The 25497-nt window shown below is 35.6% G+C and overlaps 1 protein-coding gene across 5 annotated transcripts in view; it reads left to right on the forward strand.

Annotated features, from left to right (window-relative positions):
• The window catches only part of STXBP5L (syntaxin binding protein 5 like), a 317733-nt gene that overhangs the window by 32116 nt on the left and 260120 nt on the right, over positions 1-25497 (forward strand). For all 5 annotated transcript variants that reach the window (XM_018043989.1, XM_018044072.1, XM_018044062.1 and 2 more), the window contains exon 3: positions 22302-22399. In XM_018043989.1, the coding sequence (XP_017899478.1) occupies positions 22302-22399 (98 nt within the window). The remainder of the gene's footprint in view (positions 1-22301; positions 22400-25497) is intronic.

A 25497-nucleotide genomic window follows, 5' to 3' on the forward strand; every position in this document is an offset into this window, starting at 1 on the left:
ATGTTTTATTAAATGGTAGACCTCATTTTTTCTTACTATACTTTTTAAAAGTGTATATAATTTTCTTAAACTTAGGAATCTTGATCTGCCTCCTCCAGTACACATAAAATACATTTAGATTTTGAGTTTCAAAATATATTAAACCTGTAAGTTAATTTGAAAAACAAGTACCTGAATGTTTTTCCTATCCATGCAGATATGTGATCTCTTTCTCCATTTGTTTAAATCTTTTATATTCATCTTTTTATCCTATGTGTTTCTTGCTATGATGAATCCTGATTCCCATATCACAGTTTTCATTGTTAGCTTTTGCTACTGTGAATAAGCATGTTTATCCTTAATTCTGATCCTTTAATGAAATTCAAGAGTATATTATGAAATGATTACTAAAATCAAACTAATTCATCACATCTCATAGTTATCATTTTGTGTGTGCATGTGGTGAGAACCCTTGATATTTACTCCCTTTACAAATTTCAAAGATACATATATTATCATTAGTTATAGTTGCTTTGCTGTATATTAGGTCTCCAGACCTTATCTTATAATTGAAAATTTATACTCTTTAATCAGTATCTCCCCTTTTTCCCCACCCCACCAACCTCTCATAAACCACTGTTCTGTTTCTGTGAGTTTGACATTTTTTAGATTCCACATTATAAGTAAGACCATGAAATATTTGAATTGGTGTTTGGCTTATTTCACTTAGCATAGTGTCCTCCAGGTTCACCCTTGTTGTTGCATATAACAGAATTTCCTTCTTGAAGGCTAAATAACATTCTGTTGTGTATACACTGTGTCTTCTTTATCCATTCATCCATCAATGGACACTTAAATTGTTTCCATATCTCATGAATAATGCAGCAGTGAGTATGAGAGTGCATATAATTCTTTGAGATAACGTTTTTATTTTCTTTGGATATATACCCAGAAGTAGGATTGATGAATCATAGTGTGGTTCTGTTTTTAATTTCTTGGGGAAGTTCCATACTGTTTCCCATAGTGGATGTACCAGTTTACAATTTCACCATTTGTAGGTTTTTTTTTTTTTTTTAAATGTCTCTTCAGGTCCCTGATTTTTAGCTGGGTTATTTGTTATTTATTTATTTTTTTTTTGCTATTCAGTTATATGAATTCCTTATATATTTTGGATGTTAACCTCTTATCACATAGGTAGTTTGCAAATATTTTCTCCCATTTTGTAAGTTGCCTGTTGATGGTTTTCTTTACAGTTCAGAGGCTTTTTATCAATAGTTGATGTTGGCCTACTTGTTTATTTTTTATTTTTGCTTTTGTTGTCTGTGCTTTTGGTGTCTATTCCAAACAGTTGCTCCAACACTGTCAAGGAGCTTTCCCCATATATTTTCTTTTAGGCATTTTATGGTTTCAGGTCTCATGCTTAAGTCTTTAATCTTTTTGAGTTGATTTTTTTTAATGTAGTATGAGATAAAGGTCTAATTTCATTCTTTGCATGTGACTAGTTTTTCTAATATCATTTTTTGAAGAGACTGTTCTTTCCTTATTGAATATTCTTGGCACCTGTGTTGAAAATTGATTGCATATGCATGGGTTTACTTTTGGACTCTGTCTTCTGAGCCATTAGCTTGTGTGTTGCCTGCATACTCTTTTGATTATTACAGCTTTGTAATATAGTTTGAAACTAGGCATTGTAATACCTCTCACTTTGTTCTTCTTTCTCAATTGCTTTGGCTATTTGGTGTCTTCTGTAATTTCATGTAAATGTTAGAATTTTTTTTTCTTTTCTGTGGAAAATGCAGTTGAATTTTTGATGGGGAATTGATCTGAATCTGTAGATCATTTTGTGAAGAATGGACATTTTAACAACATTAATTACTCCAATCCACAAACACAGGATATCTTTCCATTTGTGTCTTCTTTGATTTCTTTCACCAGTGTTTTAAAAGAATTATAAGCCAATATCTTTGATACCTTGGAAGAAAAGTTATGACCAACCTAGGCAGCATATTAAAAAGCAGAGATATTACTTTGCCAACTAAGGTGCACCTAGTTAATGCTATGGTTTTTCCAGTGGTCATGTGTGGATAAAAGAGTTAAAGCTGAGCGCTGAAAAATTGATGCTTTTGAACTGTGGTGTTGGAGATGACTCTTGAGTGTCCCTTGGACAGCAAGGAGATCAAGCCAGTCCATCCTAAAGGAAATCAGTCCTGAATATTTATTGGAAGGACTATGCTGAAGCTGAAACTCCAGTACTTTGGGTACCTGATGTGAAGAACTGACTCATTTGAAAAGACCCTGGTGCTGGGAAAGGTTGAAGGCAGGAGGAGAAGGGGATGACAGAGGATGAGATGGTTGGATGGCATCACCGACTCAATGGACATGAGTTTGAGTAAGCTTCGGGAATTGGTGATGTACAGGGAAGCCTAGTGTGCTGCAGTTCATGGGGTCGCAAAGAGTCGTTCATGACTGAGCAACTGAACTGAACTGATCTTTGATAAACATAGATGCAAAAATTCTCAACAAGATAGAAGCAAACTGAATTCAGCAATACGTTAAAAGGATTATATCGCATGGTAAAGTCAGAGTTATCCCTAGGATGCTCAACATCAAAGCAATAAATATGATACACCACATTAACAAAATGAAAGATATAAATCATATAATCATTGTAATAGATGCAGAAAAGCATTTGATAACATTCAATATATTCTGATGATAAAAACTCTCAACAAATTAGATATAGAAAGAATTTGCCTCTGTATAATAAAAGCCATATGTGACAAGCCCACAGTGTAATGAAACCACATATGACAAGCCCATAGCTAACATTGTACTCAACAGTGAAAAGCTGAAAGCTTTTCCTTTAAGAACTAGACAAGAGTACCCACCTTCACTACTTCTATTCAACACAATACTGGAAGTCAGCGAGAATACTTAGGAAAGAAAAAAAGCATTCAAGTTGGAAAAGAGGAGGTAAAATTGTCTCTGTTTGCTGATGTTGCTGTTGTTTAGTCACTAAGTCATATCTGATTCTTTGTGATCCCAAGCACTGTAGCATGCCAGGTCCCTCTGTCATTTGCAGATAGCATGACCTTATATATGGGGCTTCCCTGGTGGCTAAGAGGTTAAAGAATCTGCCTGGAATGCTGGAGACCCAGTTTCAATCCCTGGGTCGGGAAGATCCCCTGGAGAAGGAAATGGCAACCCGCTCCAGTATTCTTGCCTGGAGAATCCCATGGAGGGAGGAGCCTGGTAGGCTACAGTCCATGGGGTCACAAAGAGTCGGACACGACTGAGCGACTTCACTTCACTTCACTTCACGTGGCCTTATATATAGAAACCCCTGAAGACTGTACTAAAAATTGTGTTGAAACTAAAAATTCAGAGAAGTTGAAGCATAAACAAGTATAAAAATCAGTTGCATTTCTATATACTAACAATTAACTATTTTAAAAAGACATTAAGAAAACAGTCCTATTTATAATAACAAGAAAAAGAATAAAATACTTAGGAATGAATTTGACCAAGGAAGTGAAGATCTGTATACCAGAGGTATTCTGAGGTTTCTTTTTCTTCATCTTTCTGCTGGTGCTACCCAAGGGATCAGGGATTATAAACCTCTAAGTATTAACTTTGGGATTAGTGTTTTTACATGAAAAATACCTTCATTCATAGCTCTGTTTCAGTAGATGAGGGTGATCTTCAACTTCCAGTCTTTTCTTTCTTAACTTTTCCCATCCTATTATCTTGACACTCCTCCCTACTTTATGAGTAAAAAGCACTGCCATCATTATGATAGTTTCATTGTCAGTTCAGTTCAGTTCAGTTGCTCAGTCGTGTCCAACTCTGCGACCCCATGAATTGCAGCACACCAGGCCTCCCTGTCCATCACCATCTCCCAGAGTTCACTCAAACTCACGTCCATTGAGTCGGTGATGCCATCCAGTCATCTCATCCTCTGTCGTCCCCTTCTCCTCCTGCCTCCAATACCTCCCAGCATCAGAGTCTTTTCCAATGAGTCAGCTCTTCGCATGAGGTGGCCAAAGTGCTGGAGTTTCAGCTTTAGCATCATTCCTTCCAAAGAAATCCCACGGCTGATCTTTAGAATGGACTGGTTGGATCTCCTTGCAGTCCAAGGGACTCTCAAGAGTCTTCTCCAACACCACAGTTCAAAAGCATCAATTCTTTGGTGCTCAGCTTTCTTCACAGTCTAACTCTCACATCCATACATGACTGCTGAAAAAACCATAGCCTTGACTAGACGGACCTTTGTTGGCAAAGTAATGTCTCTGCTTTTCAATATGTTGTTTAGGTTGGTCATAACTTTTCTTCCAAGGAGTAAGCGTCTTTTCATTTCATGGCTGTAGTCACCATCTGCAGTGATTTTGGAGCCCCCCAAAATAAAGTCTGATACTATTCCCCCATCTATTTCCCATGTAGTGATGGAACCAGATTCCATGATCTTAGTTTTCTGAATGTTGAGCTTTAAGCCAACTTTTTCACTCTCCTCTTTCACTTTCATCAAGAGGCTCCTTAGTTCCTCTTTACTTTCTGTCATAACGGTGGTGTCATCTGCATATCTGAGGTTATTGATATTTCTCCTGGCAATCTTGATTCCAGCTTGTGCTTCTTCCAGCCCAGTGTTTCTCATGATGTACTCTGCATAGAAATTAAATAAGCAGGGTGACAATATACAGCCTTGACGTACTCCTTTTCCTATTTGGAACCAGTCTGTTGTTCCATGTCCAGTTCTAACTGTTGCTTCCTGGCCTGCATACAGATTTCTCAAGAGGCAGGTCAGGTGGCCTGGTATTCCCATCTCTCTCAGAATTGTCCACAGTTTATTGTGATCCACACAGTCAAAGGCTTTGGCATAGTCAATAAAGCAGAAATAGAGGTTTTTCTGGTACTTTCTTGCTTTTTCGATGATCCAGCAGAAGCTGACAATTTGATCTCTGATTCCTCTGTCTTTTCTAAAACCAGCTTGAACATCTGGAAGAAGTTCACAGTTCACATATTGCTGAAGCTTGACTTAGAGAATTTTGAGCATTACTTTACTAGCGTGTGAGATGAGTGCAATTGTGCGGTAGTTTGAGCATTCTTTGGCATTGCCTTTCTTTGGGATTGGAATGAAAATTGACCTTTTCCAGTCCTGTGGCCACTGCTGAGTTTTCCAAATTTGCTGGCATATTGAGTGCCGCACTTTCACAGCATCATCTTTCAGGATTTGAAATAGCTCCACTGGAATTCCATCACCTCCACTAGCTTTGTTCATAGTGATGCTTTCTAAGGCCCACTTGACTTCACATTCCAGGATGTCTGGCTCTAGGTGAGTGATCATACCATCGTGATTATCTTGGTTGTGAAGATCTTCTGTGTATTCTTTCTTAATATCTTCTCCTTCTGTTAGGTCCATACCTTTTCTGTCCTTTATCGAGCCCATCTTTGCATGAAATGTTCCCTTGCTATCTCTAATTTTCTTGAAGAGATCTCTAGTCTTTCCCATTCTGTTCTTTTCCTCTATTTCTTTGCATAGATCACTGAAGAAGACTTTGTTATGTCTTCTTGCTATTCTTTGGAAGTCTGCATTCAGATGCTTATATCTTTCCTTTTCCCTTCTCTTCTTTTCACAGCTATTTGTAAGGCCTCCCCAGACAGCCATTTTTCTTTTTTGCATTTCTTTTCCATGGGGATGGTCTTGATTCCTGTCTCCTGTACAATGTCACGAACCTCATTCCATAGTTCATCAGGCACTCTATCTATCAGATCTAGGCCCTTAAATCTATTTCTCACTTCCACTGTATAATCATAAGGGATTTGATTAGGTCATACCTGAATGGTCTAGCGGTTTTCCCTACTTTCTTCAATTTAAGTCTGAATTTGGTAATAAGGAGTTCATGATCTGAGCTACAGTCAGCTCCTGGTCTTGTTTTTGTTGACTGTATAGAGCTTCTCCATCTTTAGCTGCAAAGAATATAATCAGTCTGATTTTGGTGTTGACCATCTGGTGATGTCCATGTGTAGAGTCTTCTCTTGTGTTGTTGGAAGAGGGTGTTTGCCATGACCAGTGTGTTCTCTTGGCAAAATTCTATTAGCGTTTGCCCTGCTTCATTCCATATTCCAAGGCCAAATTTGCCTCTTACTCCAGGTGTTTCTTGACTTCCCACTTTTGCATTCCAGTCCCCTATAATGAAAAGGACATCTTCTTGGGATGTTAGTTCTAAAGCGTCTTGTAGGTCTTCATAGAACCATTCAACTTCAGCTTCTTCAGTGTTGCTGGTTGGGGCATAGACTTGGATTACTGTGATATTGAATGGTTTGCCTTGGAAACTAACAGAGATCATTCTGTTGTTTTTTAGATTGCATCCATGTACTGCATTTTGGACTCTTGTTGACTATGATGGCTACTCCATTTCTCTAAGTGATTCCTGCCCACAGTAGTAGATATAATGGTCATCTGAGTTAAATTCACCCATTCCAGTCCATTTTAGTTCGCTGATTCCTAGAATGCTGACATTCACTCTTGCCATCTCCTGTTTGACCACTTCCAATTTTCCTTGATTCATGTACCTGACATTCCAGGTTCCTATGCAATATTGCTCTTTACAGCATTGGACCTTGCTTCTATCACCAGTCACAGCCACAGCTGGGTATTGTTTTTGCTTTGGCTCCATCCCTTCCTTCATTCTGGAATTATTTCTCCACTGATCTCCAGTAGCATATTGGGCACCTACCAAGCTGGGGAGTTCCTCTTTCAGTATCCTATCATTTTGCCTTTTCATACTGTTCATGGGGTTCTCAAGGCAAGAATACTGAAGTGGTTTGACATTCCTTTCTGCAGCGGACCACATTCTGTCAGACCTCTCCACCATGCCTGCCCGTCTTGGGCAGCCCCACAGGGAATGGCTTAGTTTCACTGAGTTAGACAAGGCTATGGTCCTAGTGTGATCAGATTGACTAGTTTTCTGTGATTATGGTTTCAGTGTGTCTGCCCTCTGATGCCCTCTTGCAATACCTACCATCTTACTTGGGTTTCTCTTGCCTGAATGTGGGGTATCTCTTCACGGCTGCTCCAGCAAAGTGCAGCCGCTGCCCCTTACCTTGGACGAGGGGTATCTCCTCACCGCCGCTCCTCCTGACCTTGAACGTGGAGTAGCTCCTCTAGGCCCTCCTGCGCCTGTGCACCACTGCCCCTTGGACATGGTGTTGCTCCTCTAGGCCTCTGCCCGTGGCCTCAGGTGTGGGGTAGCTCCTCCTGGCTGCCGCCCCTGGCCTCTTTTGGTGGGTAGCTCCTCTTGGCCACTGCCCCTCAGGCATGGGGTCCTCCCGGCTTCTGCCCCTGACCTCAGATGTGGGGTAGCTCCTCTCGGCCACGCTTCTGTGCCATCGCAGCTGCCCGCTTCAGACTTCTGCCTCAGGTCTATTCTGCTGAATTGTGAAAAGGTATTTAGTCAATGTGTTGTTTTTTGAGTTTTTGTTGCTGTGGTATTAAAAAATGTGTTCACCTTCTGAGAGTTGTATTTTGGGCAGAAGACTAAATTAGTGGAAATTATTAGGGTATATGGAGCCAAAAAATATTTACACAGCTTTCGAAATTATGCTTTGGTGGGTAGAACTCTTAAAGTTAGAATAAATAGCTCGCATTTTGCCCCTTCAAGCATCTACCTGTTTCTCAATTTTTACCTAGTGGACTAACTGTGCTGGCTACAGTTGAGGCCTATTACTAGCAGCAACTTGAGGTGGAGGCCTGACAAAGTGCAAGATTGCTAGCCTACATGTTTTTTCCTTTGGTAATCTCAGCCAGCCTTTTTCTTTCCCCTTTGAGTGTAGACCTTGTTCTCCTATTCTTGTTTTTTTTTTTTTTGCCATAAAAAATAATGTTTAATTTACAATGTTTTGTTAGTGTCAGGTGTACAGCAAAGTGATTCAATTATACATATATATCTTTTTTTCACATCCTTTTCCATTGTAGTTTATTATAAGATATTGAATATAGCTCTCTGTGCTGTATAGTAGGTCTTGTTTTTTTTTTTTATCTATTTCATATTTTCAGTTCAGTTCAGTTCAGTCACTCAGTTGTGTCCGACTCTTTGCGACCCCATGAATCGCAGCACGCCAGGCCTCCCTGTCCATCACCAACTCCCAGAGTTCACTCAAACTCACGTCCATTGAATCAGTGATGCCATCCAGCCATCTCATCCTCTGTCGTCCCCTTCTCCTCCTGCCCCCAATCCCTCCCAGTATCAGAGTCTTTTCCAATGAGTCAGCTCTTCGCATGAGGTGGCCAAAGTACTGAATCAGCTTCAGCATCATTCCCTCTAAAGAAATCTCAGGGCTGATCTCCTTCAGAATGGACTGGTTGGATCTCCTTGCAGTCCAAGGGACTCTCAAGAGTCTTCTCCAACACCACAGTTCAAAAGCATCAATTCTTCGGTGCTCAGCTTTCTTCACAGTCCAACTCTCACATCCATACATGACCACTGGAAAAACCATAGCCTTGACTAGATGGAGCTTTGTTGGCAAAGTAATGTCTCTGCTCTTGAATATGCTATCTAGGTTGGTCATAACTTTTCTTCCAAGGAGTAGGCATCTTTTAATTTCATGGCTGTAGTCACCATCTGCAGTGATTTTGGAGCCCCCAAAATAAAGTCTGACACTGTCTCCACTGTTTGTCCATCTATTTCCCATGAAGTGATGGGACCAGATGCCATGATCTTTGTTTTCTGAATGTATATAGTGCATATTGTTAATCCCAAACTCCTAATTTTTCTCTCTCCTTCTGTCCCTACTATCCCTTTTTGCTCTCCCATTATTAATCATAATTTTCTGATATTGTATATTCATTTTCTGTACCCTGAACCACCATATTTTGCTGTCACTTATGCTTTTGTTTTTTTCTGTCCCCCCCCTTTTTTTTTGCAAAATGAACTGTTTTTACACATTCTAGGAAAATTAATAAACTAACACTTTAGTTTTTACAATTACCTTGAGGTGTAACACTGTAAGAAATGTAAAAGTTGGCATAGATCAATTTCTTCTTAACCCAGTGTGACAGAGCTTATTCTAGTATGGCCCTGAGAAGTAGGAGGTAAAAAAAAAAAAAAGCATTTTGCTGTTTTGTAATGTCCTTTTTTCCATAACCTATGACTCAGAGATCAGGGATAACTACGGCTCCTCCTTTTTTGATACAGTCTTGCTATTTTCTTTTTTTTATATTAATTAATTTTTAATTGAAGGATAATTGCTTTACAATATTGTGTTGGTTTCTGCTGTGTAACACAACAAATCAGTCATGACTATATACATATACGAATATATATGTATATCCTCTCGCTCTTGAGCCTCCCTCCTACTCCTTTACTAGTTTCTTGATTAAAATGTGAAGCAACCGTCACTTGATCTTATTTATACAATTTAGTGAAGTTAGGAGCAGAAGTGTTTGGTTTTTGTCTTTGTGGTTTCTTTAACTCAATGGCTGATACTGATTCTATTCTAAGTTGAAGCTCTGATATTTCTTATGATCCTTTTGAAATCCATTTCTTGTTCTGATTTTAAATTCTTTTCATGCAAATCAAAAGGTTCCCTTCTTTCATCCCAAGACAAGTTGGAGTATTTAAAAGCTACATGGCTCTCATTTCCAAAGCTATCACTGGAACTGTATCCATTAGCTTGGTGACCTTTGATAAGTTGGTTAACCTTACTAATCCTTAATTTCTTCCTCTGTAATGATACCACCTACCTTATGGGGCTACAGAAATAAATAGGAAATTTAATCCATGTAAAGTGTTTTTCGCTGTACCCAGTCTGTAGTAAACAAATGGTGGTGACAGCGACCTTGGGGGCAATGACTCTATGCATATAGTCTTCATTGTCAGTTTCTAGTTTAACAAGAGGAAAACTGTCATTTTCAAATTCCTTGCAACTGACATTAAATAGGTTGCAGAGAGAAAGACATCAGCTCTGCATTACTTCTTTGGTAGGGAGTAAAATGCTGTTTCTGCAAGTAGATTGTAAACTTAGGTCTTTTTTTAATTTGTAATGGAGGCTCAAAATGTCTACCCTTCCTATTACTGGAAATTTAAGAAGGTACCATCTGAGGAAGAGAGGTAGCCCTCAGATACTCAAAGACTAGTTATATTAATAGAAATAACCATAGTACCAGCTGTCTCAGTGGACTGTTTAAAATCCAAGTGCATAGCTCACAAGGGAATCTAGCTAAATAAACAGAAAATAATTTTTAATAGTCTAACACGGAACTAAGTAGGTAATTAGTCCTTTTGAATCAGGGAATATACCACTAAATATAAGTCCATTGTTCATTTCTTCTTTTAAAGAATATATTCTTAGAATTATCTGTGGCCTATCCTGTGTCTTTGAGTCTGCCATGTTTCTAGTGCAAGTATCTGTATTATGAATATAATATGGAATTGGAAAGCAACTCGAAATAGTTTATTCTCTTTGTTTTATATATAAAGAAACTGAGAGCTTAAGTAATGTGTCCAGGTTAGACAGTCAGTGACAGGGCTAGGACCTCCTAACTCCTAGTGTAGTATTCTTACACATCATCCTATCTGTGATTTTGGCTCACAAGATTGTTATTTTCTCTTAAAAGTGGTTTTTATTTTACTCCTAAGCCAAATTATTTTCTATGACTGCTGATTTCCATTTTTGTTGTTTATCAGTGAGACTAAATCTTCAAGCTCACAGAAGTTTATTTGATAGTTATATAGACGTAAAAAATAGATTCAATAAAAGATGGTTATATTTCTTTTAAGCATGATTCAGAATTAAGTTGAAATGTTAAATAATATGAGGACAGAGACTAGTGTAGCTGGAAAGATAAAGATTTCAAATATATAGGAGAGTTAAAGTGGGAATACTCAGATAGTAAGAAAGATGGAATGGAATGGAAGTGATAACAGGAAAGATACTAAATGAATATAGATTCTATATTGAGTGAATATAGAGAATGCCAAATTTGGGTTCTTGAAAGACTTCTGGAAGTGTATGTTGGTGGAACTGTGTTTATTTGAGGCTGATGATACTAATTGTGATGCTGAGTTGAATTGAAAGGGAGGAAAGTATGCTGTAGTCAAGGTATGTTGAAGCAATGATGTTAAAGACATAAGGGTGTTAATAGGTCTCAGGGTAGAGAGAAAAAATATATAAGTCAGATGGTAAAATTACCTAAGAGATGCTATGAATAGAAGGAAAAAACCACAAATAGTGGAAGTACTTTGGAGAGAACAATCTGGCTAAAGACTGTTCTATCTGTCAGTTGTGTCCTGTATTGAATAGTAAGGATGATAGAATTTGATACCTTTGGGTTTACCCATGGTTACTTAATGCTATCAGTATGTTCGTGTTCATCTTGCTTATGTCACTACATATTTGTATGTGTATATATCTATATATACTTTCCTGTAGTGAGAATTAGGCCTGTTCATATATTATTTGGTATTTTGTTTAAAGAATGTTTTAGCATACCTCCATGAAATTATGAGAGAACATGATAACATGAGAGATTGGGTATCAGAGAAGGTAAATTCATTTAATTTGAACTTGATTCACTCATGTTTTGAAAGAACATCTTTCTATTAAGTTTAAGTACTAGAAACATATATTTACATAGTATGCTCAATTTATAAATCACATTTACATACATTTTCTCAATTATGAGTCTTAGATTTTTGGTAAAATTAACAGTATAAAATACAGAGTCAAAGTTACTCAGTATGTTTTAAACTATTGTGCTAAAAATTAGTAGTGTTTGAATGCCGATAAAACTCTCAGGGTTGAAACAACAGAATCTCTAACCTCAAGTGGTTTGTAATATGGTAGGAAGAAACACAATTGGTTAGTAAAGAATAACCTACTTTTACTTTAGATTTAATGGTACATTAGTATTTGTAACATATTCCTAATTAAATAACTATATATTAAATACATTATCCAAATGTTAGTGCTTGTTTTCTTTGAAAACTTCAGCATGATGTAATTGCATGTGGTTGCAAAAATTCCCAAAAGTGCCCAGAGGGCAAAGGGTGAGAATGACAACTATTGAACTTTTAAAGTAACATCTCAAATGTGCTTTCATTGCTGTGGAAAGTTATGACAACTCCAGATACAGAGATAATTATATATTGACATAAAACTATTCTAAAGATTTTATTTCAATACTTAAAAAATATTTGGTTTCAATTATTCATCTTAAAACTATAAGAGAATAGTTTTTGAAGGAACTACTGCTTATGTGGATAAATCATATTGCTTATATGTACAAATCATATTGGTAAACTTCAAAAAGCCTAACTATTTAATCATAGCACTAATCTTCATGAGGGGCTTCCCTGGTAAAGATTCTCAGTTGATAAAGAATCCATGCAGGAGACCCAGGTTTGATCCCTGGGTGGGAAAGATCCCCTGGAGAAGCAAATGGCAACTCATTCCAGTATTCTTGCCTGGAAAATCCCATGGACAGAGGAGCCTAGCAGGCTACAGTTCATGGGGTCACAAAGAGTTGGGCACGACTTAGAGACTAAACCACCAAGCTTCATGAAAGGGAAATATTAAACGCGTTGTTCCTGCTCACAAAGGAGTTTAGAATTTACTTGGGGAGACCAAAGGGCAATAATCATTCTTCAGTAATTTTGAATAAGTGCTAAACTGTGATGTTGGCTTAGAATTTAAGCAAACATTTTTTGTAGAAGTGAGACTTTGACTTGGAATTTGAGAGATAAGTAGGTAAATATTTTATTTTTGAAAAACACTAATTATTAAGACCACATTTATTACTATATATAAATAAATTTTCTAGATTTTCCTATGTATAAGTATGTTTTCCTACAGAAAACAACGTTTTTGTAGATGACTTTGAAAAGAGATACTTTTAGCACCTCAAATCACAGGGCAATAATGAGAGTTTTTGAAGTACATGAACAAATAATTTCTTCTTGAATACTAAATCCTGGTGGGATTTTGTTGTAGTAGCTACAGAAGAAACTAGTTATATCAGTTCTGCATTTCTCATAGTATTCTAGCAGTTGTGTTGTAACCTCTATATTATTAAATAAATATTGGTACATATGAATATAATTCTATCATTAGTCACTAATTTCCAGTCTAGTGAAAAATGTTTTGTCTCCCTAACCAATTTATGTATTAGAAAATATTCAATGCTACTGAATAAAACATTATATTGGGTAATTGGTTATTTTTTTAGTGGAGGGAGAAGTTGCTGATTTTTGTCTGCATCTAAACAACTTACCAGATTCTTTTTCTTCTAAGACAGTTTTAGTAGTTTGGTTTTTTACTTTTCTGTATTTCTATGTTTATTATTTCATTTCTTGTTTTACTAAATTAGCTTGAATCTATAAAACAAATCAGAATAATAACAGAAAAAATAAACATGTGTTTCTTCTTCCTGACTTTGATGGGAATGGCTATACCTTTCTACTGTTCAGTGTTATATTTGTTGTGATTTTTGTTATTGTTAATATTTATTATCTATAATTAGTTTTTCTCTAATCCTCTAATTTTACATAAGATGTTTACTTGGATTGACCGATGAATTTTATCAGATGTCTTTCCAGAACCTATTGATATAACAGTGAAGTTTTATCTTTTGATAAAACTTGATTTAATGAACATCAATACATATCCTGATATTGAGCTTTGTTAATTTAAGTGAGTTTAGGCAGCCAAACTCCATCTAAATCCAACAAAGATATACTTAATTTTTTTTCTCTTCCATGCTTATGAAAGAAAAACTCACAAGTATTTATATTTTTCTGAAAATGCTGTTTCAATTTAAATATTACTGTCATGGGAACACATTATTAAGTGAAACAACCAATCAGAATTATAGACATTTAGAAACTATGATTGCATTCAAAGGAAGTAGCATCAATCTGTAAGGTACAGACTTCTTTTCAGAAATGGTAGTTGCAAATATGTTTATATCATGAAGAATATTATTTGCTTTTCTGTGTCTATATCTTGTCAAGTCTTATTTTGTAAGCAGAAGTGCCCTCAGTGTCAAGGCTGAGGCCTGGAGAACTTAAAGTTTAAGTTAAGGTAAAGAAAAGAGTGAAATATGTTAGTAACAAATGAAATATGAGGTACATGTACATACTTAAATTTCTGTAATACATGTTATTTAGTCATGGTTTATCATCATTTAGTAAACATTCCTGGATTGGATTTACTAGTATTTTATTAGAATTTGTGCCTGTATTCTTAAGTACTTACTTTATAATGCTTAAAACAATCTAAAATCATGTATACTGTAGTAGGTAATATGTTTCCTGTGAAATCACTATGACAGATTTTTTTCATCACTTGTAACCTTTGTAGTAGTCCATCTCTCTTTCTGTTCCTGGAGATAGGCAGCAACTGATTTGCTTTTAAGTCACTAGGGATTGTTTGAACATTTTATAAATAATTCCTCCCTTTCTTTCTTTGGCTCTCTGTCTCTCTCTCCTTTCTCTCTCTGAATCCATATACCCAATGTGTTTAACACCCTGAAAGATAATTTGGGCAGCTGGGGCAAAGTTTAGGATTGAATTAATGACAAGTACATAAAAACTTAGAAAATGCAAATTAAAAAATGTAATATCAGGGGATAAAACATTTGTGAGGCAAAATAAGAGAGCAGTATTAATAGAGTGTTAACACTGACTGCTAAGATTTGTTGAGAAGTTGGAGATGTGGCAAGGGTGCTTGTATGTGTAATGAAGAGGTGGGAGAGAAGAAAGAATTTTTTTGAGAAGTCAGTTAATAGCAATATAAAAATGTCATTTTCAGACACCTTAGGTAAGTGCCAAAATAAATAGCAAAAAAGATTAAAAAGTGGTTGCCTCTAGAAAGCAGGAAATGAGCAAAGGAAGGGGATAGATTATTTCTAATTTTCATGATATGTCCTATAGAATTATCTGACATTTAAAAATTATGTGTTGAGTTTGATAAAAAATAAAGCTAAAATGAAAAAAAAAGAATATACAGATTTAAGATTTCAGTGTTAAAAATCACATTTCTATTCTATACACTTCCAAATATCTTATAAAATGGGTGTATATTTGGGATTTATCTTTATTTTTCTTTGTTATATACCCAGGAGAGAAATAACTGGGTTATAGGGTAACTCTGTTTCAAATTTTGAGGAAAAATGAATTATTTGTCTTTTATTACTGAGTTGTAAGAGTTCTTTATTTTTTTCTGGATATAAATGCCTTATTAGATATGATTTACAAATATTTTCTCTGTTTATGTGTTTTTTTTTAACTTTCTTGATAGTTTCCTCTATAGCACAAAAGTTTTTAATTATCACGAGGGTCAATTTATGTTTTTAATTTGTTGCTTTTGGTGTCATATTTAAGAAACCATTGCCTAATCCTAAGTCGCTAAGATTTTAAAACATGTGTTTTCTTCTAAAATTTGTATAGTTTTGCCTCTTACATTTAGGTCTATGATCCATTTTGAGTTATTTGTGTATATGAGTCCGACTTGATTATTTCGCTTATAGATATCCAGATATCCATATCCAAATGACTCATTTCCAGTGTCATTTGTTGAAAGACCATTCATTTCTCATTGAATTGTCTTAGCACCCTTGTCAGTAATCAATTAACTGAAAATGTGAACGTTTATTTCTGGGATCTAAATGCTGTTCCACTTACCTAAGTGTTTATCCTTATGCCAGTAACTCATTGTCTTGATTATTGTAGATTCACATAAGTTTTAAAAATGGAAAATATAAATGTTTCAACTTTGTTCATCTTTTTCAAGACCATTTTGATATTCTGGGTCTCTTGAGTACTCATATGAATCTTAGGGTCAACTTGTCAAATTTTTACATAAAGGAAACAAACTAGATTTTTTTAGGGGTTGCATTGAATCTGAAGATCAGTGGGGAGTATTGTCACCTGAACAATCTTCAATATTTTAATAGATGTATCTGAGAAGCTTTTCCTTTATTTAGGTCTTCTTTAATTTTTTTCAACAATGTTTTATAGTTTTTAGCATGTAAGTTTTATACTTGTTTTGTTCATTTCATTACTGAGTATTTTATTACTTTGGTTGTTACTGTAAATGAAATTGTTTTCTTAAGTTTGCTTTTGGATAGGGTATCACTAGTATATATAGAAATATAATTTGTACATTAATTTTGCAATCTTGCCTAACTTCTTTTTAGTTCTAATAATTTTTTCGATTATTTCTTAGGTTTATATGCACAAGGTCACGTCATTAGCACATAGTTTTAGTTATCTTTTAAAAAGTCTGGATGTCTTCCCCCTACCCGCCGCCACCCCTCACCTAATTGTCCTGGAAAGGATGTAGAAGTGACAGGAGCGGACACACTTGTTTCATTCCTGACCTTAGAGAGAAACCGTTCATTCTTTCACTGATTAGTATGACGTAAGCTGAGGGTTTATTGTGCATGCCATTTATCAGATTGAAAAAGTTCTCTACAGTTCATTTGTTGAATTTTTTAAATATAAGTGGGTGTTGGATTTTTTGAAATAATTTTTCTCCGTCTATTGAGATGACCATGTGACTTTTTACTATGTTCTATTGAGATAGTTCGGTTACTCAGTTGTGTCTGACTCTTTGCCACCTCATGGACTGCAGCATCCCTGTCCTTCACCATCTTCCAGAATTTTCTCAAACTCATGTCCATTGAGTCAGTGATGCCATCCAGGCGTCTCATGCTCTGCTGACCCCTTCTTCTCCTGCCTTCAAACTTTTTTCACATCAGGTGGCCAAAGTATGGGAGCTTCAGCTTCAATCCTTCCAGTGAATATTCAGGGTTAATTTCATTTAGGATGGACTGGTTTGATCTCCTTGCAGTCCAAGGGACTCTAAAGAGTCTTCTCCAATGCCACTGTTCAAAAGCATCAATTCTTCGGCTTTCAGCCTTTTTTATTGTCCAGCTCTCACATCTGTTGAGATGGTATATTGAGATAGTATGTTACGTTAAATATTTTTTTGATGTTAAACCAGATGTGCTTTCCTGGGATAAAGTCTACGAAGTCATATGTATTCCTTTTCATATGTTGCTGTAATTGGTTTTGTTGTTGTTCAGTTGCTAAAGTGAAGTGAAGTGAAGTCGCTCAGTCGTGTCCGACTCTTTGTGACCCCATGGACTGTAGCCTACCAGGCTCCTCTGTCCATGGGATTTTCCAGGCAGTAGTACTGGAGTGGATTGCAATTTCCTTCTCCAGGGGATCTTCCCGACCCAGGGATCAAACCCAGGTCTCCCACATTGTAGACAGATGCTTTACCATCTGAGCCACCAGGGAAGTCCTCTTTGCAACCCTGTGGACTGCAGCATGCCAGGCTTCCCTGTTCTTTACCAACTCCTAGAGTCTGCTCAAACTCATGTTCATTGAGTTGATGATACCATCCAACCATCTCATTCTCTGTCAGCCTCTTCTCTTCCTGCCTTCAATCTTTCCCAGCATTCAGGTCTTTTCCAGTGAGTTGGCTCTTCACATCAGGTGGTCAAAATTTTGGAGCTTCAGCATCAGTCCTTCCAATGAATATTCAGGGTTAATTTCCTTTAGGATTGACTGGTTTGATCTCCTTGTAGTCCAAGGGACTCTCAAGAGTCTTCTCCAGCACCACAGTTTGAAAGCATCAGTTCTTTGGCATTCAGCCTTCTTTATGGTCCAACTCTCACATCCATACATGACTACTGAAAAAACCATAGCTCTGAATATATGGACCTCTGTTGGCAAAGTGATGTCTCTGTTTTTTCAATATGCTCTCTAGGTTTGTCATGGCTTTTCTTCCAAGGAGAAAGTGTCTTTTAATTTTGTGGCTACAGTCACTGTCCACAGTGATGTTGGATGCCAAGAAAATAAAGTCTGTCACTGTCTCCACCTTTTCCCCATCTATTTGCCATGAAATAGATGGCATGAAGTGATCATTTTCTGAATGTTGAGTTTTAAGCCAGCTTTTTCACTCTGCTCTTTCAGCTTTATCAAGAGGCTCTTTAATTCCTCTTCTCTTTCTACCATTAGTGTGGTATCATCTGCATATCTGAAGTTACTGATATTTCTCCCATCAATCTAATTGATGTGCATCATCTAGCTGGGCATTTTGCATGATGTACTCTGCATATAAGTTAAATAAGCCAGGGTGACAGTATACAGCCTTGACACACTCCTTTCCCAATTTGGAACCAGTCTGTTGTTCCATGGCTAGTTCTAACTATTGCTTCTTTACCTGTATACAGGTTTCTTAGGAGGCAGGATAAGGTGGTCTGGTGTTCTCATCTCTTGAAGAATTTCCACAGTTTTTTGTGATCCACACAGTCAAATGCTTTAGTGTAGTCAATGAAGCAGAAGTAGATGATTTTCTGAAATTTCCTTGCTTTTTCAGTGATCCAACAGATGTTGGCAATTTGATCTCTGATTCCTTGGCCTTTTCTAAATCCACCTTCTACTTCTGGAAGTTCTCCGTTCGCATATTTTTGAAGCCTAGTTTGAAGGATTTTGAGCATTACCTTGATAGCATGTAAAATGAGCGCAATTGTGTGGGAGTTTGAACATTCTTTGGCATTGCCCTTCTTTGGGATTGGAATGAAAACTGACCTGTTCTAGTCCTGTGGCCACTGCTGAGTTTTCCAAATTCGCTGGCTTATTGAGTGCAGCACTTCAACAACATCCTTTTTTGGGATTTGAAAGAGCTCAGCTGGAATTCCATCACTTTCACTAGCTTTGTTCATAGTAATGCTTCATAAGGCCCACTTGACTTCACACTCCAGGATGTCTGGCTCTAGGTGAGTGAGCACACCATTGTTATCTGGATCATTAAGACCTTTTTCGTACAGTTCTGTGTTTTCTTGCCACCTCTTCTTAATATCTTCTGCTTCTGTTAGGTTCATATCATTTCTGTTCTTTATTGTGACCATCTTCACATGGAATGTTGCCTTGCTATCTCTAATTTTCTTGAAGAGATCTCTAGTCTTTCCCATGCTAATGTTTTCCTCTATCTCTTTCCATTATTCACTTAAGGCTGTCTGATCTCTCTTGCTATTCTTTGGAACACTGTATTCAGATGTGTATATATATCCTTTTCTCCTTTGCCTTTTATTTCTCTTGTTTTCTCAGCTGTTTGTAAGGCTTCCTCAGACAGCCATTTCGCCTTGTTGAATTTCTTTTTCTTGAGTTTGTTTTTGGTCACTGCGTCCTGTACAATGTTATGAACCTCTGTCTATAGTTTTTAAGGTACTCTATTAGATCTAATCTCTTGAATCTATTTGTTACTTCCAATGTATAACCATAAGGGATTTGATTTAACAGGTGAAGTTGATTTAAGTTGTACCTGAATGATCTAGTGGTTTTCCCTACTTTCTTCAATTTAAGTCTGAATTTGGCAATAAGGAGCTCATGATCTGAGCCACAGTCAGCTCCTGGTCTTGTTTTTGCTTACTGTATAGAGCTTTTCCATCTTTGCCTGCAAAAATATAATCAGTCTGATTTTGGTGTTGACCATCTGGTGAAATCCATGTGTAGTGTCCTCTCTTGTGCTGTTGAAAGAAGGTGTTTGCTATGACCAGTGTGTTCTCTTGGCAAAATTCTGTTACGCTTTGCCCTGCTTCATTTTGTAATCCAAGGCCAAACTTGCCTGTTACTCCAGGTATCTCTTGACTTCTACTTTTGCATCCAGTCCCCTGTAATGAAAAGGACATCTTTTTTTGGTGTTTGTTCTAGAAGGTCTTGTAGGTCTTCATAGAACTGTTCTACTTCTTGTTTTCAGGCATTAGTGCTTGGGGGCATAGGCTTGGATTACTGTGATGATGAATGGTTTGCCTTGAAAATGAACCCAGGTCATTTTGTCATTTTTGAGATTGCACTCAAGTACTGAATTTTGGACTCTTGTGACTATAGGGGCTATTCCATTTCTTCTAAGGGATTCTTGCTCACAGTAGTAGATATAATGGTCATCTGAATTGAATTCACCCATACCTATCCGTTTTAGTTCAGTAATTCTTAAAATGTTGATGTTCACTTTTGTGATCTCCTGTTTGACCACTTTCAATTTACCTTGATTCATGGATCTAACATTCCAGATTCCTATACAGTATTGTTTTTTACAGCATTGGAGTTTACTTTCACCACCAGATACATCCACAACTGGATGGTATTTTTGTTTTGGCTCAGCCTCTTCATTCCTTCTGGAGCTATTTCTCTCCTGTTTTCTAGTAGCATATTGGACACCTACTGACCTGGGGGCTTCATCTTTCAGTGTCAGATCTTTTTGCCTTTTCATACTGTTCATGGGGTTATCATGAATGGAGTTATTCAGCAAAAATGCTGAAGTTTATTTTCCATTTCCTTCTCTAGTGGGCCACATTTTGTCAGAACTCTCCACCATGACCCATCTATCTTGGGTGACCCTACATGATATGGCTCATAGCTTCATTGAGTTACGCAAGACTGATCCTTGTCATCATTTTTCTTAGTTTTCTGTGATTGTGGTTTTCATTCTGTCTGCCCTCCGATAGATGAGGATGAGAAGCTTGTGTAAGCTTTCTAATGGGAGAGACTAGCTATCAGGAAAAGTGGGTCTTGCTCTGGTGGGCAGGGCCATGCTCAGTAAATCTGCCACTTTTCTGTTGATGAGTGTCTTGCTAGTATTTTGGGGAGGGATTTTTATATCCATATTAATTAATTAGTAGTCTTCAGTTTTCTTTGCTTGTGATGACTTAATTTCCAGGATCAGGGTAATGTTGGCCATAAAATGAGTTGGGAAGTGTTCCTACCTCTTCTGTTTTTTTTTTTTTGAGAGAAACTATATTCTGATTATTAAATCTGCATAGGAATTATGAGTATCTTCCTCTTGAAAATTTTGTTTATAAGTCAAAACAAGGACAGTTGAGAATGAAGAGGGAAATACCTCAGTTAAGGATCATGAATAGAAAGTGGGTTTTGTTGCTAAATATATTTTTTGCTAACTTATTTGAGAATTCTTTGGAGATTATTGAAAAATAGTTCGTTGTTTAAAGATATTTTGGTATATTCATACTATAATGAGCTCTACAATCTTTAAATAGGTTGAAGTACATCTAAACGTATTTTTTTGTAGAAATATTTCTATAATATGCTACTAAGTAAGAAAAATACAGATTTGGTTATGTATTAGTTAATATGCTTTTGCATATATATTCTTATATGCTTTAAAGGAAAATGAGAAATTTATGCATTGAACTCTACTTTGTTTTATCTGGGGAATGAATTTTATAGATAAACTACATGCTATGTTTAATCTTTTCATCTTTGAATATTTACGAAAGCAATATATTATAAAAATATTTCCATTAGAAGTAGTTTTTGGAGCACTAAATATTTGACTGAACAAGATACAGAATCTCTTTTTTCCTGACCTATGTGAGTCCTCTTTGTTTTAAAGGTTCTAGCATATTTCATTTTGAAATTAATTCATCTAATATTGCATATTACTTTTTTACATGTTAGTCTTATCTCTTTTGTGATATTATGAGCTCTTTACATTTTTCTTTCTTTCTCATTGTGATATTATGAAACCTTTCAAACATACAGTGGAGTTGAAAGAATCATACTGGAACACTCATATTATTTATATATTAAAGCACAAATATTATTATACCATTTTATGAGTTTTGACTACAGTATACACATGTAAAATTCAAACCTTATCAGAATATAGAATATTACCTTCACTTAGTAAAGTTCCTTTATGCCCTTTCTAGTCAGTTCTCTTCAGGTCAACCACTTGTCAAACCAAGTGGTCAAAGTCAAAACCAGTTCTGATTTTTTTCACCATAGGTTAGTTTTGCTTGTTTATATATTTGTAATAATACTATACATACTCTTTTGTGTATTGCTTCCTTTACTTAGCATAATGTTCTTGAGAATCATCCATGTTTTTGTTTCTGTCATTAGTTTTTATTATTTAATTGTTGAGTTATTCTATTGTATGCATATACCACAGTTTTGATGTTTGATTCTCTTGTTTGTCATTTGAGTTTTTTCTAGGTTGTTAAAGCTGTTAGGGGGGTACTTATACAAATTACTATGTGGACATAAGCTCATTATTTTCTTGGTTACATACATAGGAGTGAACTTTCTGGGTCATAGGACAGGTATATGTTTAGTTTTTAAAGAACCGCAACATGTTTTTCCAAAGTGTTTGTGATTTAACACTCCTGCCAACAACACTTGGTGGTCTTTTTTAATAAAATTAATTATTGTAGTTATTCTGCTGGTTGGATAGTGGTATCTTGTGACTTTAATTTTTATTTCTCTGATGACTATTTTCAGTATTTTCTCTTTCAGACAGTTCGGCATGGTTTTCCTTATCAGCCCACCACATTAGCCTTTGATCCAGTTCAGAAAATCTTGGCTATTGGGACGAGAACTGGTGCTATACGAATGTATCCTTAATTTTGTTTCATTATTTACTGTATTAATACAAATTACATTTCCTTAAATATTCAGGTAAGTGAAATATTTATGACCAAATAAATTTTATTGTTTCTTTAGACATGAATAACCCACGTCATCAAATTAATTGGTATATTTTTAATGTTTGTGAGATAAGTGTTCATGTCCCTTTTAAAATCCTTGATATTGGTGATTTGTGTTTTGAGTTTTTTCCTTGGTTAGTCTAGACGCTATTAACTGTACTGATTTTCATAAGAAGCAAGTTTTGGTTTCATTGTTTTTCTGTATTGTTTTCCTATATTTTATTTCATTGATTCCTGATTTGGTCTTTTTTATTTCCTTTCTGTTGATTAATCTTGGGTTTCATTTTATCTTCTTTTTCTGGTGTTCTAGGGTGAAAACTGAGGTCATGGATTTGAGAAATTTCTTCTTTTAAAATATATGAGAAGTAGAGTTGTAAATATCCTCCCAGATTTTGTTTTAGTGTCATCCCAGTTTTGTAAATAAACTTTTAAGATAATTATAGACTTGTGCAGTTTTTAAGAAGTAATATAGAAAAATCCCATGTACTTTTTAGCCAACTTCCCCCAATAGAAATATCTTAAACTATTAGTATTCTACTACAACCAGGAAATTGATATACTCGAGGTAAAGAGCATTTCTATCACTGCAGAGATTTCTCATGTTGCCCTTTTAGAGCCACATCCTTACCCTCCAGTTCCCTCAGCCTCATCCTTGACTCCTGACACTTGTTAGTTCTTTGTTTCAATAATTTTGTCACTTTAAAAATGTTATATAAATGGAATCATACTGTATGTAACCTTTTGAGGTTTGCTTTGTTCACTCAGCATAATTCTCTGACGACTCATTGAAGTTGTTGCATGTATTAATAGTTGAATTTTTTTATTGTTGAGTAACATTCCATGGTAGGGATGTACCACAGCTTGTTTAACCTTTCACTTGCTGAAGGATATCTGGATTTTCAGTTTCTGATTATGATTAAAGCAGCTATGAACATTTGTGTGCATATTTTTGTGAACATAAATTTTCATTTCCCTTGTATAAATGTCCAGGAGAGCAGCTGCAGGGGTTGTGCAGTAGCCGCATGTTTAGTTTTATGAGAAAATCCCAAACTGTTTTCCAGAGTGATCATAATATTTTTATTCCCACCAGTAGTATATGAGTGATTCTGTATCTCTATATCATTACCAGCATTTAGTGTTACTATAGCCATTCTGATCATTTTCTGGTGATGTCTCATTATGGTATTCTTGTATAGTTTAGATACTAATCTTTTGTCAGATACATGGTTTGCAGTTATTTTCTTCAGTCTTTTTCTTTTGTTTGTTATTTCATTTTTAAACTTTTTTAAAAATTTAAGTAGTTAATTTGTATTAGTTTCTGATGTACAGTATAAAATGATTCATATATGTGTATCTTTTCTATTCCTATCCATTATAGTTTATTACAAGATATTGCATATAGTTTCCTATGCTGTACAGTAGGACCCTGTTGTTTATCTGTTTTCTATATAATTGTTTGTATCTGCTAATCATAAACTCCTAATTTATTGTTTCCCCTTCTATCCCCTTTAGTAACCATGTTTCGTTTCTATGACTGTCAGCCTATTTCTGTTTTGTAAGTAAGTTCATTTGTATCATATTTTAGATTCCACATATAAATGGTATAATATGATATTTATTTTCTTCCAGTCTTCAACTTATCTTTTCACCCACTTAATCAGACTTTTAGAGTCCAGTTTATCAGTTTTTCCTTTATAGGTTGTGCTTCTTTGATATCACCTTTTAGAACTCTTTGTCTCACTTTGTATCTTATTTTCTTTTTTCCCTAAATTATAGTTATACATTTTATATTTAAATACAGGTTCCTTTTTGAGTGAACTTTCTATTGTCTTGTTTGCTTTTCATAGTAGGGTAGTACTGGATTCATAAAATGAACTGAGAAATGTTCTCTCTGCATCTGTTTTCTGGAATATTTTGTATAAAATTGGTGTTAATTCTTTAAATGTTTGTAAGTATTTTCTAATGAGAGGACTTGGACCTGGAGACTATGAGATTTTATGCTACAGATTCACTTTTTAAAATTAGTTATAGGACTACTTTAGCTTTCTATTTTATTTGGATAGTTTGTAGTCTGTCTTACTAGTGGTTTGTAAATTTTTATTGATTTTTTTTTTTTGAGGAACTAGCTTTTGTTTAATTGCTTTTGTTTTATTCTTTCCATTTTATCCTGAATTATCTTTAGTATTTCTTTGAGCTTATTTTGCTCTTTTTTTCTAGTTTTTTGAAGTGGGAGCATGTTATTGATTTGAGAATTTTCATTCTCTTTTCTAAGGTATACATTTAGTGTTATTAATTCTCCTCCCAGCACAGTCTTAACTGATTCCACAAGTTTTGATATGTGTGTCTGAATTTTCATTCAGTCATATATAGTTTTAAAAATTGTCTTTGAGACTTCTTTGGTCTTTTTTTTTTTTTTTTGATTTATTTTTTTACTTTTACAATACTGTATTGGTTTTGCCATACATTGACATGAATCCACCACAGGTGTACATGAGTTCCCAACCCTGAACCCCCCTCCCACCATCCTCCCCATATCATCTCTCTGGGTCGTCCTAGTACACCAGCCCCAAGCATCGTGTATCCTGTATCAAACCTAGACTAGCGATTCGTTTCTTACATGATAGTATACATGTTTGACTTCTTTGAATCATCAATTACTTATGAAGTATTTTAGTTAAATGGCAAGTGTTTGGAAATCAAAAACAAGAAAATTTCCAGTTTTGACTCCATTATGGTCAGAAAACACACACTTTATGATTTTAATTCTTTTAAATTTGTTGAGATTTGTTCTGTGGCCTAGGATATGATCTGTCTTGGTAGATACTCTATAGACTATGGAAGAACATGAAAGCATTCTTTTCTTTCTGAGTGGATGTTTTATATTTGTCAACTAGATACTGGTTGATTGTGTTGTTGAGTTCTATATTCTTGCTCATTTTTGTCTGGTAATTCTTGTCAAATCCCTAGAGTAGAGTGAATTAGAAACTCCAACTCTAATTATGGAT

The sequence above is a fragment of the Capra hircus genome, chromosome 1 (assembly GCF_001704415.2).
Source record: "Capra hircus breed San Clemente chromosome 1, ASM170441v1, whole genome shotgun sequence".
In the NCBI taxonomy this organism is placed as follows: Eukaryota; Metazoa; Chordata; class Mammalia; order Artiodactyla; family Bovidae; genus Capra; species Capra hircus.